This window comes from Acanthaster planci, linkage group LG15, assembly GCF_054643075.1.
Source record: "Acanthaster planci isolate LZ-2023a linkage group LG15, COTS_SCS, whole genome shotgun sequence".
In the NCBI taxonomy this organism is placed as follows: Eukaryota; Metazoa; Echinodermata; class Asteroidea; order Valvatida; family Acanthasteridae; genus Acanthaster; species Acanthaster planci.
The window spans coordinates 10,883,661-10,898,824 of NC_141791.1; the positions used below are offsets into that span (position 1 = coordinate 10,883,661).

A 15,164-nucleotide genomic window follows, 5' to 3' on the forward strand; every position below is an offset into this window, starting at 1 on the left:
GTTAGGAGACAAATTAACAGCCCTTGCATATCAACGTCCGCTATATTGCAATTCTTTAAATGTTAGACTGGTTCCCGTCCCCATATTATTTTCCTCTTTCTTACTGGTGAATGAATGAAATGGGGGCAGGAACCAGGCAAGTGAAATGAAGTTCTATTCCGTGGTACCCGTTGAATAGAACGAATAATGCAGTGACATGTGATCCACAAATCAGATGATGGGGATTTATGTAGGTATTGTATAAATTGCTCCGTGGATCACTAAGGAAGGCTTAGATTTACATGTACTACACCACAAAATAAAACTGTTCTTTAATTACGAAAAATCACTAGCACTTTTCCAAATTTCCTCTTCCTGAAATAGCTGACCACAGCTCTGAAGCGCTAGCAAATTGTGCATCTGTTACTCGTATAGTATTCTTGGTCATGCATGTCAAGATAGAACAAGAGGTGAATGACATTTGACAAGCTCTCGGCCAATCAAAATATGCAGTCTGAATACATTGGTGGTTTGCCAATCATTTGTTGTTGAATTTTTCAGTCTATACAACCATGACTGTTGAATGTACCCAAATACATTGCACTGTCTTAACTTCGGGTGACTTATCTGCACAAGCTGCTTTTGTTCTTCTAGTAAAATGGGCAAAATTTTGGTCACGGCTTGGAATGTGGAAACTTTCGCACGTTATACGCCGGACAGAGCAAGTGAACTGGCAACTGGTACACTGAGAGAATTTATTCAGTCGTCGTGGAAAAGAACTTATGACTGTTTCACATTGGCGCAGTGAAAAGAATAGGCACTCGATCCTGTACACACATAAACACCGGGTGTTGACCTGTTGACAACTGCCCCCTCGTTCTCCCACAGAGTGCATGAGTTCATGCAACAGGAATCGTTCAAACCAATCCTTGCTTCACACCTGCTCGCTCAAACTCACACCTGTTACCGGGCTATGGGGGTTAAAGGTGTGTCAAAATGTGGACGTTGCAGGGACACATTGCTGCCCCCGTAACACCGTCCTGACTCTCTCAAGAAGAAAAATTGACCCCTTCTCGCAGGAAAGGCCTATCCCATTTTACCGTCTTTTTCAGCCTCTGTATTGCCCGGGGTGGAAGTTAGTTCCCCCTCTCTCAGGGGGCCCTTCCACTGTATGAAATTTTGAAACGTATGCAGCCTATGTGCAAGCCACAGCTCTTTTGCTTTCAGTTTCCCCCTCGAAAAAAAGTGTGCTCCCCAGGTGACCCCCTCAGAAAATTCACCCTTATCACCCTACCCATGGCTACACCCCCAAGTGTTTCCGACCTTGATTTTTTTGGTTATCGCAAATTCACTTAATGTTGAAGAACAACACAGTGATGTCTGAGTGGGCAGCTGTGTCACTGTTACAAATGGTTGAGCACAGTGGTTGACTATTTTTTTGAGGGAGGGGGGTCTGATAAATGGTCTATATTAGTATTGTTTTGTTGACAATCAGTCAGCAAGCATTGTGCATAAACTGGAATAGTGAAGCATGTCCACGTGCAGTGACTCGTGGAGAAAATCGGCGAGCCGTGGAGTGCGTACCTAAAGAGGCATGGCACAGCCTTGGACTCCCTCAGATACGCGCGAACAAGAACTCCCACACAATGTTTAGAAAGGTCAAGTAAGACTTAAACTGCGTTGTGATGGTGTCAACTAGTGAAGGTTTGCGATAACACCATGTGACTATCTCGTTAGAGAGGATGTGTGGTTTTGAAAAGAACAGGTGAGTTTCAGAACCACGGATGCTACTCACAAGAGACAGTCACATGGTGGTACCACAGGGCGCATTTAGTGTAAAATGGTTCCCCTCCAAAAAATGTTCACATCCTCATTTAAAAAAAAAAAATTAAATGGGCACTTGCATGATAAATGAAGAACTTAAAGATTGTTCTCTACCGTGCGATTGATGAAATATGGACAAATGTTGTAGAAGCACACTTCATCAACATTTGAGGAAATTGGTTTGCAAATAAGCAAGAACAAAACTGTAATAGGCAGGGTGCAGGAAAAAAAAAACAGGTGGAGATACAATGTTGGTAAAGACTCACCCATTCTTTTGAGGGGGGTTAATTAATACTCAGGACATGCTGGTGTCAGTGTCTATCCTGTTGATTTTTCCACCGCATCACAATTTTGTAAAACCGACTGGAATTAGAACCCCTCGTCAATTCTGAAAGCAGAATAACTTTTTTATTCCAGTTTTTTCAATATTCCTCAGTTTTCAATTGAAACATATTTAAATTTTATTTCCCCATTTTCAAGGCCATCTTGATGCTTTTGTTTAATTTCTAAGTTTGCATGTTTGGTTTGCATATTCATGAGCGTGATGTCATTCCAGGAAGAAAATCCGAGTGAAATACTGTCACTCCAGCACAGGCATTTGTCCAGGTTTTTTTGTTAATTTTTTGGCATTAATTTCCGTTTCTTTGATGAAAGTTTGTTTCAGTTCAGGTTTTTGGGGTTTTTTTCTCAAAAATACACAACTTTTCAAATTGCACAATAGGGTTGGCAGTTTCAACAGATCACTCCTCATAATGAACAGTGTCTTCCTGAGATGGCATCACAGGAATAATTATCGGGAAAGGCAGTCGACAGTTTTAAAGTGAGAAAATAAGTGAAGAGTTTCATTCCAAAATGATATATCCACCATTTTGAAAAATATGAATTTAGGTGGCCGTAATATTGTCCATAAAACTATCTGCTTGACACCTCATCTGTTGAATTCCAATTTGTATTTTTGGACATATGATAAAATATACATTAGATTTCCTTATTAGTTTCCTTATTTTAGCGGACAGTCATTGTGCATTATCTCAAAATCTTATTTTCCCAAAACAAAACGGAAATAGAGCATTGTATGATGAAACTCTTCAAGTGCACTTTCTAAAGATTTACATGTATTGAAAGAGATATGTTTGCATGGGACATTGATTTAAAGACAAGTAGAAATTAGCATAGAAATACCATCTCTGGTAAAGTTCATGAATATTATAGGCCCTTTAAAGCAATAAGCCGAGGATTATTAAGAGATTTATCAGTATAAATTTTCCATTCAAAGTTTTATTATTCACATGCCGTTTGGCACACACATGATGCGTACACCAGCAGTGTTTTAGCTAGGATCATTTTAGTGCCAGGTAATTTTTTGATTGCGAATCATAGTAAGCTGATGCTTGAAAATAGGATCGAATTGGTATGATTATATATATGGTAATATTTCAGTTCATTTTTTGGAAAATCTGTGCTGGGCAGCACAGCCAGTTTGAACCAGAGAGCCGGGCGGAAATTTGCAGTACCGGGTGGTGCCGCCTGGCGCTGCCCACTATGGCTAGAACTCTGTACACCGGGTTTTCAAAACATAGCACTTGAGAGTGGTGTCCTGTTAAAGTATTCTTGAAAAGGTAACCACTGTTTGCATCATTTCAGGATACAAACAAGGTTCATGTTACATCTGTTGTTTAAGCATTGCTAAACCCTAACCCCCTAGGATGTATGTAAAATAAAATTGAAATCAGAGGATTTGGGACTGTTAGAGTTATTACCATTAACATCTAAAATGGTTTTAGACGTGTACAAATATGAACTACTGAAAACTGGTTCCTTGCTACAGTCACCCAAAATAGATAAATTGAAAAAGTTTGGTCTGCCGTTTCGCTCCCAGCAGAGTCTATCTCAAGGGCAAAATTGATACCAGTTTGCTCCTCGGAGTACATGTAGTTTGCTGATTTTATCATACAAAGTGCGCTGTCTACTAAGCATGGGCGCAACGTGGATGCACCACCCGTTGTATGTCACTGGAGAGCATAGAATGAATGGTCGGTTTCACTGGTTCTGTCACTGCTGCATTCATCATGGATGATGAGAAATGATGAATCACTGAACATGAATGGGTCCTCGGTATTGTCTTCCGTTTCAAAGCCATAAAAATTGTATAATGTATTCACGAGAGTCCGCTTTGCAGTATGCCTACCGCTGTCATCAGTTCTGGGTAGCATAAAGGGAACAGTGTGTGCCCCGTGCTTACCATTCACTGGAAACCTGCTCTAATATCAGAAACTGCACGTTGTTATTTTGGTTTCATTTTTTTATACTGTTCCTCATTTGTTCAGTCTGCTGTGTTTGCCTCTAATTTCCAGAGAAGTAATTAATCTACCCCAGCTACTGGTATGTCATGCGTATTTCAATATTTTTTTGCGTATGACCTTTGTAATTTCCCATCTAAAGTTGTAGGAAAAAATTTGTCAGGTTGAAATGTAACCATTGATATTCTGTGTTGTCCAAGCATTTTGATATTGAGATGCTTTGAAGTGCCTCCCCCGACCCCAACTTGAGTAAAACTTGTAAAGTCTTTTTAAATTTGAGCTCAAAGGTGAGTCCCATTCCTCGCTCTAATATGCCAAAAATGTTGAATTTGAGCCCAAGGGATTCTGTACTGTCATGTTCCCCAGATTCGCTTAGATTCTTCCCTACCCCCATCTCATTTGGTCAAAGACAGATTCCCCCCCCCAAATTAATTCTTATGCAAATATATGCACAAAATCATTACTTTGGATTTTTTTTTTAATACTTGTGACAAATCAGTAGAAAGACCAAAATAGACATAATTATTTTTTAGGCAGGGTGTGACAGAAAGATGCAAATCTTGTTGGAGAACATTTTGAGAAAAAATGGATGTTGGGGAAAATTTTAAGGGGGGACTCCCCTTCCACAATTAGCGTTTAATGCCATGAATGGAATGGCTGTATGACACAACTTCTTGTCAGATTGAATTGAAACTTGACAGATACGCTGATATTTGATGCCTTGACAGCTCCCATGCTAAGTTTCCAAACAGTGGGCGTACCCAGGATTATTGGAAGGGGGCTTTGAAATTGACTGGCTCAGGATTCGCAGACTAAGGAGAGTCAGGGGCGTGGTCCCCGGGAAATATTTTTCCCATGGCAGACATCACATCGTGCAGTCTTGTGCATTTAAATGCTCCCAAAAGCAAATCCAAGAGTTCTGTTTGTAGTGGTTTTATTAGTGAAACAACTGAGGATTACAGAGGATTTCTCCTTCCCTACCCTGCATGCCCTTGCAGAAAGATTGGCCTTTAGACCATGGGCCAGAAATGGTATATGTAGCTTCACTGTAACTGGAGGTCCGTTCTCAATTACGAGTGGCAACATGGAATCATGTGTGGTAGATCAGTATGAAGGTGGTAAATTCAAATTTCCCTTTTGCCACCTTGTCAGACTGCTCCCAAGGTCACCACAAGAGGGCACTAATCCCGTTTTTGCCGTGGGAGGGCTAAGATCTTGGCCCAATTTTATGGCTGAACATTAACCACTACCAGCCGGAGACTCCGGGATCGGAGCCGTATGGTTTATATGTGTGGCCGGGGTCTCCGAACTCGGACAAAGGAAACAGGGCCCTGTAACAAAAGACCGTACTCCGAACAAAAGACCAGGCTGCTGGGCATGACCGGCATTTTTCACTCTCAAAAGTGGTGATAATCCAGCATTATTTTGAAACCGTATACCAGGGTTTGGGGTATTTAGAGCAAGCGGATTACCACCGGGGACAAAAGCTCTCCACCACCGCAGCGATGAGCCACACAGCACCGCTGCATGCTAATCTGGCCCCTATTGAAAAGAGGTCAGCAGTGCACTGAGCCAGGTTCGTGAACAAAAGACAGTTGTATAACACCGCACAATCTGGGCTCTGTTTACAAGGCTGCAGGCCTGGCTGAAATATTCGGGCGTCAATGAAGGTCACCTGTCAACTTAAAGTAGTGCCTGAAGATTACTCCATGCGGCTATAAACGACTGTTAAATGGAATGATAAATTGTTGAAGGTTTTGAAAACGGAAAAAATGATAGTCATGCCGGCCCAGCATCCTCAACGTTGAAAAATGCCCCGGTCCGAAGTGGTTAAGGGCCCTAAACTAAACCACCAATTTATCGGTACACAAACTCTTGTTCCTGATGCCGGGAACCAAGTACGACCAAGGGTGGATCCATAACCCTTTTTTTTTTTGGAGGAGGGCTTATGCTTTTGGAAGGATGGGAAATGATACAGACCAAAAAAAAATCGCCTGTCATTTCTCCAAAAAAAAGGATTTTATGGCTGGAGGGTGGAGCCATGGCTCTTCTTGTTTGTTTCCCCCTACCCCTGGACCCACCCTTGAGTAAAGCCTTGAATCAAGACTACACTTACCCTAAAGCTCTGGTACCAACCTTGCGTTTCTTGTATCAGTGGTCTTACGTTCAATATAGTCAGTACAGATACAGCTGAGGCTTATCACTTAAATAGGAAGTTCTCAATCACAGTCCTGTTGACCTGATTGTTCACAAACAGAATTAAACACCTTTTGTTTGAATACAAAGGCCGAGCCAAGATCTAGTCTCATTCAAGTGTTGTCAGGCAACTCATTTTGCTGGTACATATGTCGTGCATTTCCCGCACTTGGTGTTCTAATCGTGTTCTACAAGCGGCATTAAATCCTTGCAGGCCACTTCAGCGATATCAAGTGATTGGGAGAGAAGCAGTGCATGCTGGGAAGGTTTAGGCAACTGCATGCCAAAATGAAGTGGAGTCAATTCTGTACTCTTAGATTAGAATCTCAACCAGTTTTTTTTGGTTTTTTCTTTGAGTTTTGAGGAATATTGGATTAGCAGAAGGAAGTTATTCCAGAGTCCTCCTTGTTCAGAAAAAAATTACGTTTTTAAGAAAAAGGGTTACCACCTGTCTGTGAGCTCACTTCCTCCCTTGACATTTCATCGTTGAAGTAATTTGGTTTTCATGTTGAGCCTTCAAGGGTTTCTCCAGCAATATAGTGTAATCAATTTTACTTCAATTTTATGAAAATCAGACATTGTGTTCCCGTGAAACTCCCAGCATTTTGAGACAGGTCAGCCCAAAATGTTGACACTCTTGCTGTTGACATGTTAAGTGCATGCAGGCCAACACCCATAGGACGAAATACCAATGGCCATAACAAATTCCTTTATAGGACTGCGTTGAATCTTATTAAGTGTAAGTATCATGACTGTTTTTATATGCATGCAAAGATTCAAGAAGATCGGGCACAGCACAGCTGAGATCTTGGGTGCTGTGTCCTCAGCTGAGATGGTCCAAAAAAGTCAGGCTCTTGAAAGCTTGATCAGGAGGTGCTCGAACCCTCGACCTCCTGTTTACTTGAGTAGGCGTCTTACCCTTTCCACCCCTAACTTGCCCGGGAATTTACTGTAAATGGAAAGTACTGAAATGCTCTAATTTTTAATCGGGTATTGGTGCATTTCGCTTCACTTCAGGCAAGGACGATCTGAGCATGTGCGAGATGAGCCTGGAGCAGACGGGCTTGACTCGCAAGGCGGGGGCGGAGATCGTCCAGCGGGAGTTCGAGGAGGAGTGGAACCGGCACAACGGACAGCAGCTGCTAGCCGACGCCATCCGCACGGGGCAGGCCCGCAAGACCTTCGCCACAGAGTCGCTACGAAAGCAGTACCAGCTGTAATGATTACCACTTGTTGTATGAAACGGCCCATGCTCTCTAGCAAGCCGCTTAATGAGTCAATTTGTGACTCTGAAAGGCCAGGTCGTTTGAGAATAAGGCACCCGATGTCACCTCAGCTCATATGTCTTCAGTACATGAGTCAACGTGTGGTCAGACTGATAGGGCTGACCTCACCCGCACTTGTTTCTCGATTGACCTACGTACTTCATTTTGTACCTGAGCTCTTGGAATACCAAGCCAGCTTTGTTATAGTGACACCCGAAAGTGATCTAGAAAAGGTAGTAAATTGAAACATGATTTATAGAATACTGGCGGCATTAGCCCCTTTTGTTTTTTGGCTCTTTTAATACAGGCGATTCACAATAGTGCGCCACCAAGAGTTTGCAACGCGTTGGCCAATCATAACGCGCGAAATTTGTCGACCCTTTCCAAACGCGCATTGGGTCAACAAATTTTGCGCATTGTGATTGGCCAATGTGTTGCAAACTCTTGGTGACGCTCTATTGTGAAATGTCCGTATTTTAGCCCTGTAGTTTATTGCTTAAGTGAGTACCTGATATTTTGTGACAGCAGGCAGAAATCCTGTAATCAACAATTTCATAATACTGAGCATTTGAAAATGCAACATCTTGGGCACGAGGGTAAAGTTTTTAAACGTGTCATCACACAGACGTACATGGTAAGATGATATTTTCATGGCGGGGACTGGCATGTACTGACCGAGGTCATTAGCTCAAAACCAACTGGTTTGTGCTGGTGCATATTGTTAATGCTGTAACAGTGCAGTGTACAGCCAGCTCGTTTTTCACAAGGGCTGGATTATCCTATATAATAATAATAATAATACAGCATTTATAAGGCGCCTGTATCTGGTGACCATTCAAAGGCGCCGGTCTGATGAAAGAGCCTCGGTCTCAAGAAGGAAAAGCTAGGACATAAAGGTGGGTTTTTAATCTCTGGGCAAAGAGTGTGGGGTTATGTGTTTCTCTCAGATCTACCGGGAGGGAGTTCCAAAGACGGGGGGCGGCACTTGAAAAGGCCCTGTCACCATAACTGCTCAGGCGGGTTCGAGGAACAAATAGTGACTTTCCTGATGACCTCAAGCCCGACCTGGAGCTGCGAACCTGTAAGAGTGATTGTAGATAGTCTGGGGCGGAACCGTGAAGTGCTTTGAATGTGAGCAAAATGATCTTATATGGTAGGCGTTGTGCCTAGGGCACCTGAGAAATAAGAGGACCTGCAAAAAAAAAAAATTGAGAGCCTACAAAAATATTACAGTGTGCCATAAAATGTCCCCCCCACCCTCGTCACGTTACCTACGTGCACCTGGTATGGGCACTCATGTAGTTAGTGAGAAAACTCGATGAATATTACTCATTTTGCTTGCACTGTGAGCACTCTTTGGAAGCTGGATTATTGTCAATGGTTTCCTCAAACTATTCCCCTTCTTTCATTTACCATAACCCCAAATACCTTTTAAAAAATTGTTTTCCAGAAAGGGGTAACTTTGTGTGGACACAGCTCAGTCCACACAGGGTTCACCCAAACAGCATTATGTGGACCTCTCGTACTTCCAGATCCAAGCTAGGTGTGTAATGTTGGCCCCCCAAAATTAACTCACACACTAGATAGGATCTTAAAGGTTTTAGCATCTCTTTGAATTTGCATATCGGGGAATTCTTCAAACTTACTAGTTCGTAGTAGCTCTTAGCACAGTTATGCTGTACAGTGTCCCGATGAAATTCGACACTGTGGATGAGAAATGTTGATAGACACTACCGATTTCCACAGATTCTTTTAAAGCCTGTTCCTCAAAAGTTGCTCGGATGACTTACGACTCCTCACAGAGTGGGTTAGTAGCTGGAAATGAATTTGTTACTGCCTCTGACGTGGTTGTACACCAGCAGACAGGTGACAAAGTCTACTCTCAAAGGCGACTCTTCCTTCAGAAATACTCAAAAGTGCAGAGCACAAGCACTCAAAAGTTTAAAGAATTGCAGGTTATTTCCACTCCCTCTCCAACATGAGAACTGTCTTTATATTCAAGTAAGATGTTAAACATGTTAAATGTCTCTCAGTGATCCTGTGAAAAGTGTAGCAACTGACTCTTGTACAATGCATGTTTACCTCAAGTTTACAGCGACAGTTCAGATTTTTGGCCTCTTCGTATTTTTGCCAAGACCAGTGTGAATTGTTTTTTATGAGTTTGCTTTTTCGGGGGAAAGCCCTTAAACATGTTTTGTCGTGTGTGGCACTTGTGTATCGAGTGGCTTATCAGTGCGTTTGTTTTGGTTGTGAAATTTATCTTCAAATTTTATTGTCTGTCAACTCACACTTGTTGGTTTAGCTTAGTCACTGGATGTGTACATTCATTTCTAGTAGGACATATTCTTCTCAATCTGCACAAATCAAGGCAGGGACTTGACGGGAAAAGTTTATCATTAAAGTTCATTTGGAGATTTGTCAAAAAAAGATGGAAAGAACCAAAGAGTTTGTTTGATTTTTGTGAAATAATATCCACTTTTGCTTTTAATGATTAACTCAATTTGTAAAGTTGCATTTTAAAGGTGAAATAACTTTAGTTTATCCATTTTTTACGAATAACTTAATTCTTTCTTATTTCAGTAGAATGTGTGTATTGCTTGTGTAATTGGAACTAGCTTGTTAACGTTCCAATCCAGTTGTCTGGCATACTAAGGAGCAAGTGTGTTTGTCATTGAAGTGGAAATTGGAACTTTGTATAATGGAACCCCATGCGGTATTTAGGGCAAGTATTCTGGCATTTGGAGCAAGACCATCTGTTGCCACATTGCAAATGTAATTTCGTTCCACTTGACGAAGGAACATACCTGTGATATGATGTATTTTTTCATTTGTTTAGGGGTTTTGGGTTTTTTTTTCTGTTAAGAATTATGGTTCACTCCGTTTGCTTGCGATAGTCAGTATGCAGCGTGTATTTCTATTTCCGTGGAGGCATTCTGCCATGTAATTTATTAAATTGCAAATATTGGCGTGGGAAATGAAAAGGTGGCAGCAGTGACTTTAATGCTGAGCCTTTTGGAATGTTCCCATGTCTAGTATAACTAATCCAAACTCTGAAAGAACTGGTCTCTTTCAGACGGACTTGGCTGTTACACAACCCCCATCTTTTTGAAACTTGGCCTGCATGTAAACAATCATTACAGTTGTGAAGCTTAAATTCAATTCAGGATGATTTTACGGTCGCTTTAAGGTCATGGCCTCACACATGTTAGCTGCGTGCATCGAGTACATCACTGGAAAAGCATACATTTTGGCCAACCTGTCTTGGAAAAGCGGTCTTTGCTAGAAAACAGCACATCTGATCTTCACAAACTTGATGTCAATATGACCAGAACTTCTTGTTGGAAAAACTCCTTGAGGCTCAGTACATGAGAAAAAAAAAGCAATTAGGCAGATCTCCATGGCTCTTTAGAGTTAACCCAATCCCTCCAAGATTCTTCAAAACCCACCAGGAAGTTTTGGAGAATTCTGCTGGACAGAGGTAGGTTAGAGTCCAGTCTCTGCAACTTTATGTGGGACTTGATGTCCTTTGAAATTTGGAGTACAGAGAATGTTTGGGTCGCTGCGTGCTGACTCTGGGGAGAATTCAGGACTAACTAATTCAAAGTTACTGGCAAAATTGCTGGTAGAGTTGGGGTGTAATATACATCTACATATATTCCAATAGACATGTAGGGATGCTTTGTTGCGCGTGTTTTCAGTACCATTGCGTTGTCAATACTGACGCTTACTACTACAGCAAACTGTCCTGGTACCACTGGTTAGTGCTGTCTGTTTATCTTAGTTACTGGACTGTTACAGTGTTTAAGTTTTTATTTGATGTAAGTTTAATTTTAGCGAATGGAAATACCTATAGATGTATTCTGCAATTGAAAAACCTCTGAGGGGTTTGAAGTTCAGTTGAAGCAATTTCAGCTTAGCGAATTATGTGTGCAATGTCTGAATATTTATGAAGCTCTCTGAATACCAGAGATGATATCAGACTTGTAAAAGATATCTGAATAGTTTAAAAAAACACTATTTGAATATCAAAGCAGATATCAGATAATTGGATACCTTAGGAAGAACTAAGTGAATATCGTAATTTTCTGTGTAGCACTGACCTAGACACTGCTTATTTCAACTGAGATGTCAGACTATTCACCTCTCTGAGCAGTACAGATAATATTTTTGGAGAAAAAAATGGTCACAAACAAGTTTCTTTTAAAATTGAAGATAAAGGGTGCACCAATTTTAGTTTGATTAACTCACTTAAAATAGCTTTTGTATTCAAGGTCTGTGTACTGAAAAACACCTGTGTACTGAAAAACACCTGTGGGTGTTTTCAGTACAAGTATCAAGTAATCCATGTTTGAGAGCGTGAGAAATACACTGCATGCTAACCATAAAGACATCATAATATTCATGAAATAGCGATATTTAAATGGTGTTTCTTGTCTCTGTGAAAGGGTTATGGTGTTGTTGAATGAAATGTGTATTTGTGGTTAAAAGTATTCCTCAATTTGAAGCACTATATGAAGACTCATCAATGATTGCAAACCTCACCAGTACTCATATTTTGACAGACATGTAGTTACTCAGATAAATGGATTTTTGTACCATTTCTTTTTCCCTCAGCAGTGCAGTTTATAAGCTCTGCTAACGTAGCACTGTTCGAGTGCTTGTGAAAGAAAAAAAACACAGAAATGTTGAACCATATAGTGTGTGGTTCAGGGCAGTTTTCAGAATGGCTGTCCAAGCCAGTGACATTCTTTGGAAAGAATCTTGTACATAGCATCGACTTTAGGAAGTAGAAAGGGTCGTTTGGTTTAGAGAGGCGCGCTACAGCCATTCATGGAGAGTGTGCAAAAATAAAAATAGTGTGAAAATATGTCTGATTTTATATTACAACTGTGCTCATGGCAATGTATTTGGAAAAAATAGTACTAGAAGATTGAAACATTACATAGAATATAGAAATGAACATTTGCAATTTGGATATCATGCAACTGCATAATGGAGAAAATATCTTTTAAAATGGTTAGAAAAAACTTTATAGCTTATAAGTAAAAATTCAACTTATTTTTTCATTGGATCATCACCTCTAATATGATTATCTGTATATTTTCGTACATTTGCAGTACAAATGAAGGGAAAGAATAAATGAAATAGAGACAGCCCTAGCAGCTGGAATAATTATATTTGTATCAGTCATATCAATTAGTGTGATATTACTAGTGTTTCAAAATGTATCATTTCCATTGACTCTGGATGCAACAAATTGGATTGGCCTTTCAGAATATTTTCTCAAACAGATGGAATAGTCTTTCTTAAATGACAAATGAGAGGAAGTCGTTAGCAGCATTGTGTTATTAAGCATGGTGCCTTGGTTAATACTATTGCATAATAAGCACATAGGTACGGTTAAATGTATACATGTTCTACACATGTGTGTGTTGAAATATTATAATGTACATGTGTGTGCCTTGTTATCCTAGGGGAGATGTTATAATTTGCCTTAAATGCCTGTTCTGTGTGAAAGCCCCATAGAACCAATCCAGGCGATTCGCAGTAGTGCGCCATCAAGAGTTTGCAACGCGTTGGCCAATCGCAACGCGCGAAATTTGTCGACCTTTTCCAAATGGGCATTGGGTTGACAAATTTCGGGCGTTGTGATTGGCAAACGCGTTGCAAACTCTTGGTGGCACACTATTGTGAAACGGCCGTATTGCATGTGCCCCAAAGTGGAAATTTCAAATTATTAAAAAAAAGATGTGTTGAGTTGCTAAGGCCAAGGAGTTACAAAAACAGTTGTGGCATCGTGCCATATCTGTTTGTGTTATGGATAACCTGAAGCCCAGACTTCCATCTTATGTCAAAATTAGTCTATTGGTAGATGATGATTATGAAGGAGTGGCTTTTTTACAACCAGGTCCTTGTACTGAAACACCAAGCAGAGGTAATTTGCTAAGCTCGGGAAATTTGTTCAGCTTCTCAAGAAAAACTGGCCAGCCGCTCAACCTGGCCGTTGTGTGTTTTGTTGGTTGTGAAATAGCCACTATCTATACAATGGAATTGCATTTCACAATGGTAACGTACTCGGTTTTGTTGTTTTCTGCCTAGGTATTCTGATCTGTCCATCCATTAAAATTAAGCTGAAATTTCAGTTAGCTTTTTTCAGCAACATTCTAAAAAAAAAGAAAAATATCAGTGATGCTGTTGGAATCCGGTCCGGTCCTATGGGGCTTAAACAAGCAAAATAGGTGTCTCCTTTCACAAATTATGCACAAATTTTTCAAACAGTTTAAACAGTCAATTCATATCTCCATGGAATTTGTATGGATATGTAATTACGTGGGAATGGTAAACAAGCACAAATGTATTGTGTTGGAGGTGTCGCAAATTTGCAGCAACGTTTTCACTGTTTTCTCTGTTTCTTTAAAATACTTTCTTGCTCATATATTTCCCTTGTGTTTGGGTGGTATACAAAGAGAGTTACGTGTATTTAATTCCCTGCTACTACGAAGTAAAAAAAATAGGACTTGCATGTGTACTATGTAAAGTTTTCTTCACCTTTGCACTTGTTCCAGAGCCAAATGAAGATTTGGCTGTGGAACTAAATCTTTAGTTATGCTGAGTTTTTAGGCGTTGTGATGCTTCTTTATTTCCCCCTGCAATTTTGCTGGCTGGACATTTATTTCAAATGGACTAGTGTCAGACCTCTTCCGCGCAGAATCACTCTAGATAGATCAGAATGTCAACAGCGTCGACAACACAGTCAATTTCGCTGGATTTTGTTCACGCTGAAAGAGTCTCAAGTACTTGTTTTAAATGTATCACTTTCGAGTGGCAACAATCATGACATAGATATTGCTACAAACCGATTTTTGTGGACGTTTGTGCAAACTTGGTCATTCCAAACTGATTTGGGTATCTGTTTTCCAGCATCTTCTGTCTCTCATCCTTAATGGCATTGCCCTTTTTAGTATGTCTTCACAATGAAGTCTAAATTTTCAAGTTTCACTTTTTTCTCCTATTTATGACTTCTAATTAAGAAATGCTCACACAGGTTCTTGACAGTTTCACATTTATTGCTAAATAGAAACATTTTGAGGCATTTGAGCGTTCGGCATTTTGATTGCTGCCATTATAGACGTATACGACAAGGTTATTTATTTAATTAACATTTGAAAATGAATAAAGGCAGAGGCACCACACATCACATCCATCTGTCAGGTTCTTGGAATTTCTTTTTTCCACTGGAGTCATATTCTTGTTTTCTGATTCTGTCCCTGTTGTTTCACACGAAAGAAACGCGAATTATCAAGAAAATGTAAGAAATGTACACCGAAACACTACATTCTTCTGTACCTGGAAAATTCCATAGGTCATGTGGTAACTGCACATAAATGGCCCCTAAATCGGGGAAAAACCACTACGCTATGGCCTGTTTGTTCGCTAAGCTCGAGTTTAAAAAATACAATGTCGGGCACGAGAGAGGGGGATAGACAGAGGAAGTGTCTGTGGTAAAGCGAAATGACTGTGTACGATACATACTTCGGGCAGCAGCACTTTTTGGTCATCAAGAACGACTGACGTAGGTGGCATCGATTGGATGTTTTTT

At 40.5% G+C, this 15,164-nt stretch overlaps 1 protein-coding gene across 2 annotated transcripts in view; it reads left to right on the plus strand.

Moving 5' to 3' along the window:
• LOC110983306 (unconventional myosin-VI-like) overlaps window positions 1-14,768 on the plus strand; it is a 55,883-nt gene extending 41,115 nt beyond the window's left edge. For both annotated transcript variants that reach the window (XM_022242465.2, XM_022242467.2), the window contains one exon: window positions 7,317-14,768. In XM_022242465.2, coding sequence (XP_022098157.1) covers window positions 7,317-7,519 — 203 coding nt within the window. In that variant the 3' untranslated portion in view covers window positions 7,520-14,768. The remainder of the gene's footprint in view (window positions 1-7,316) is intronic.
• The last annotated feature ends 396 nt before the right edge of the window (window positions 14,769-15,164 follow it).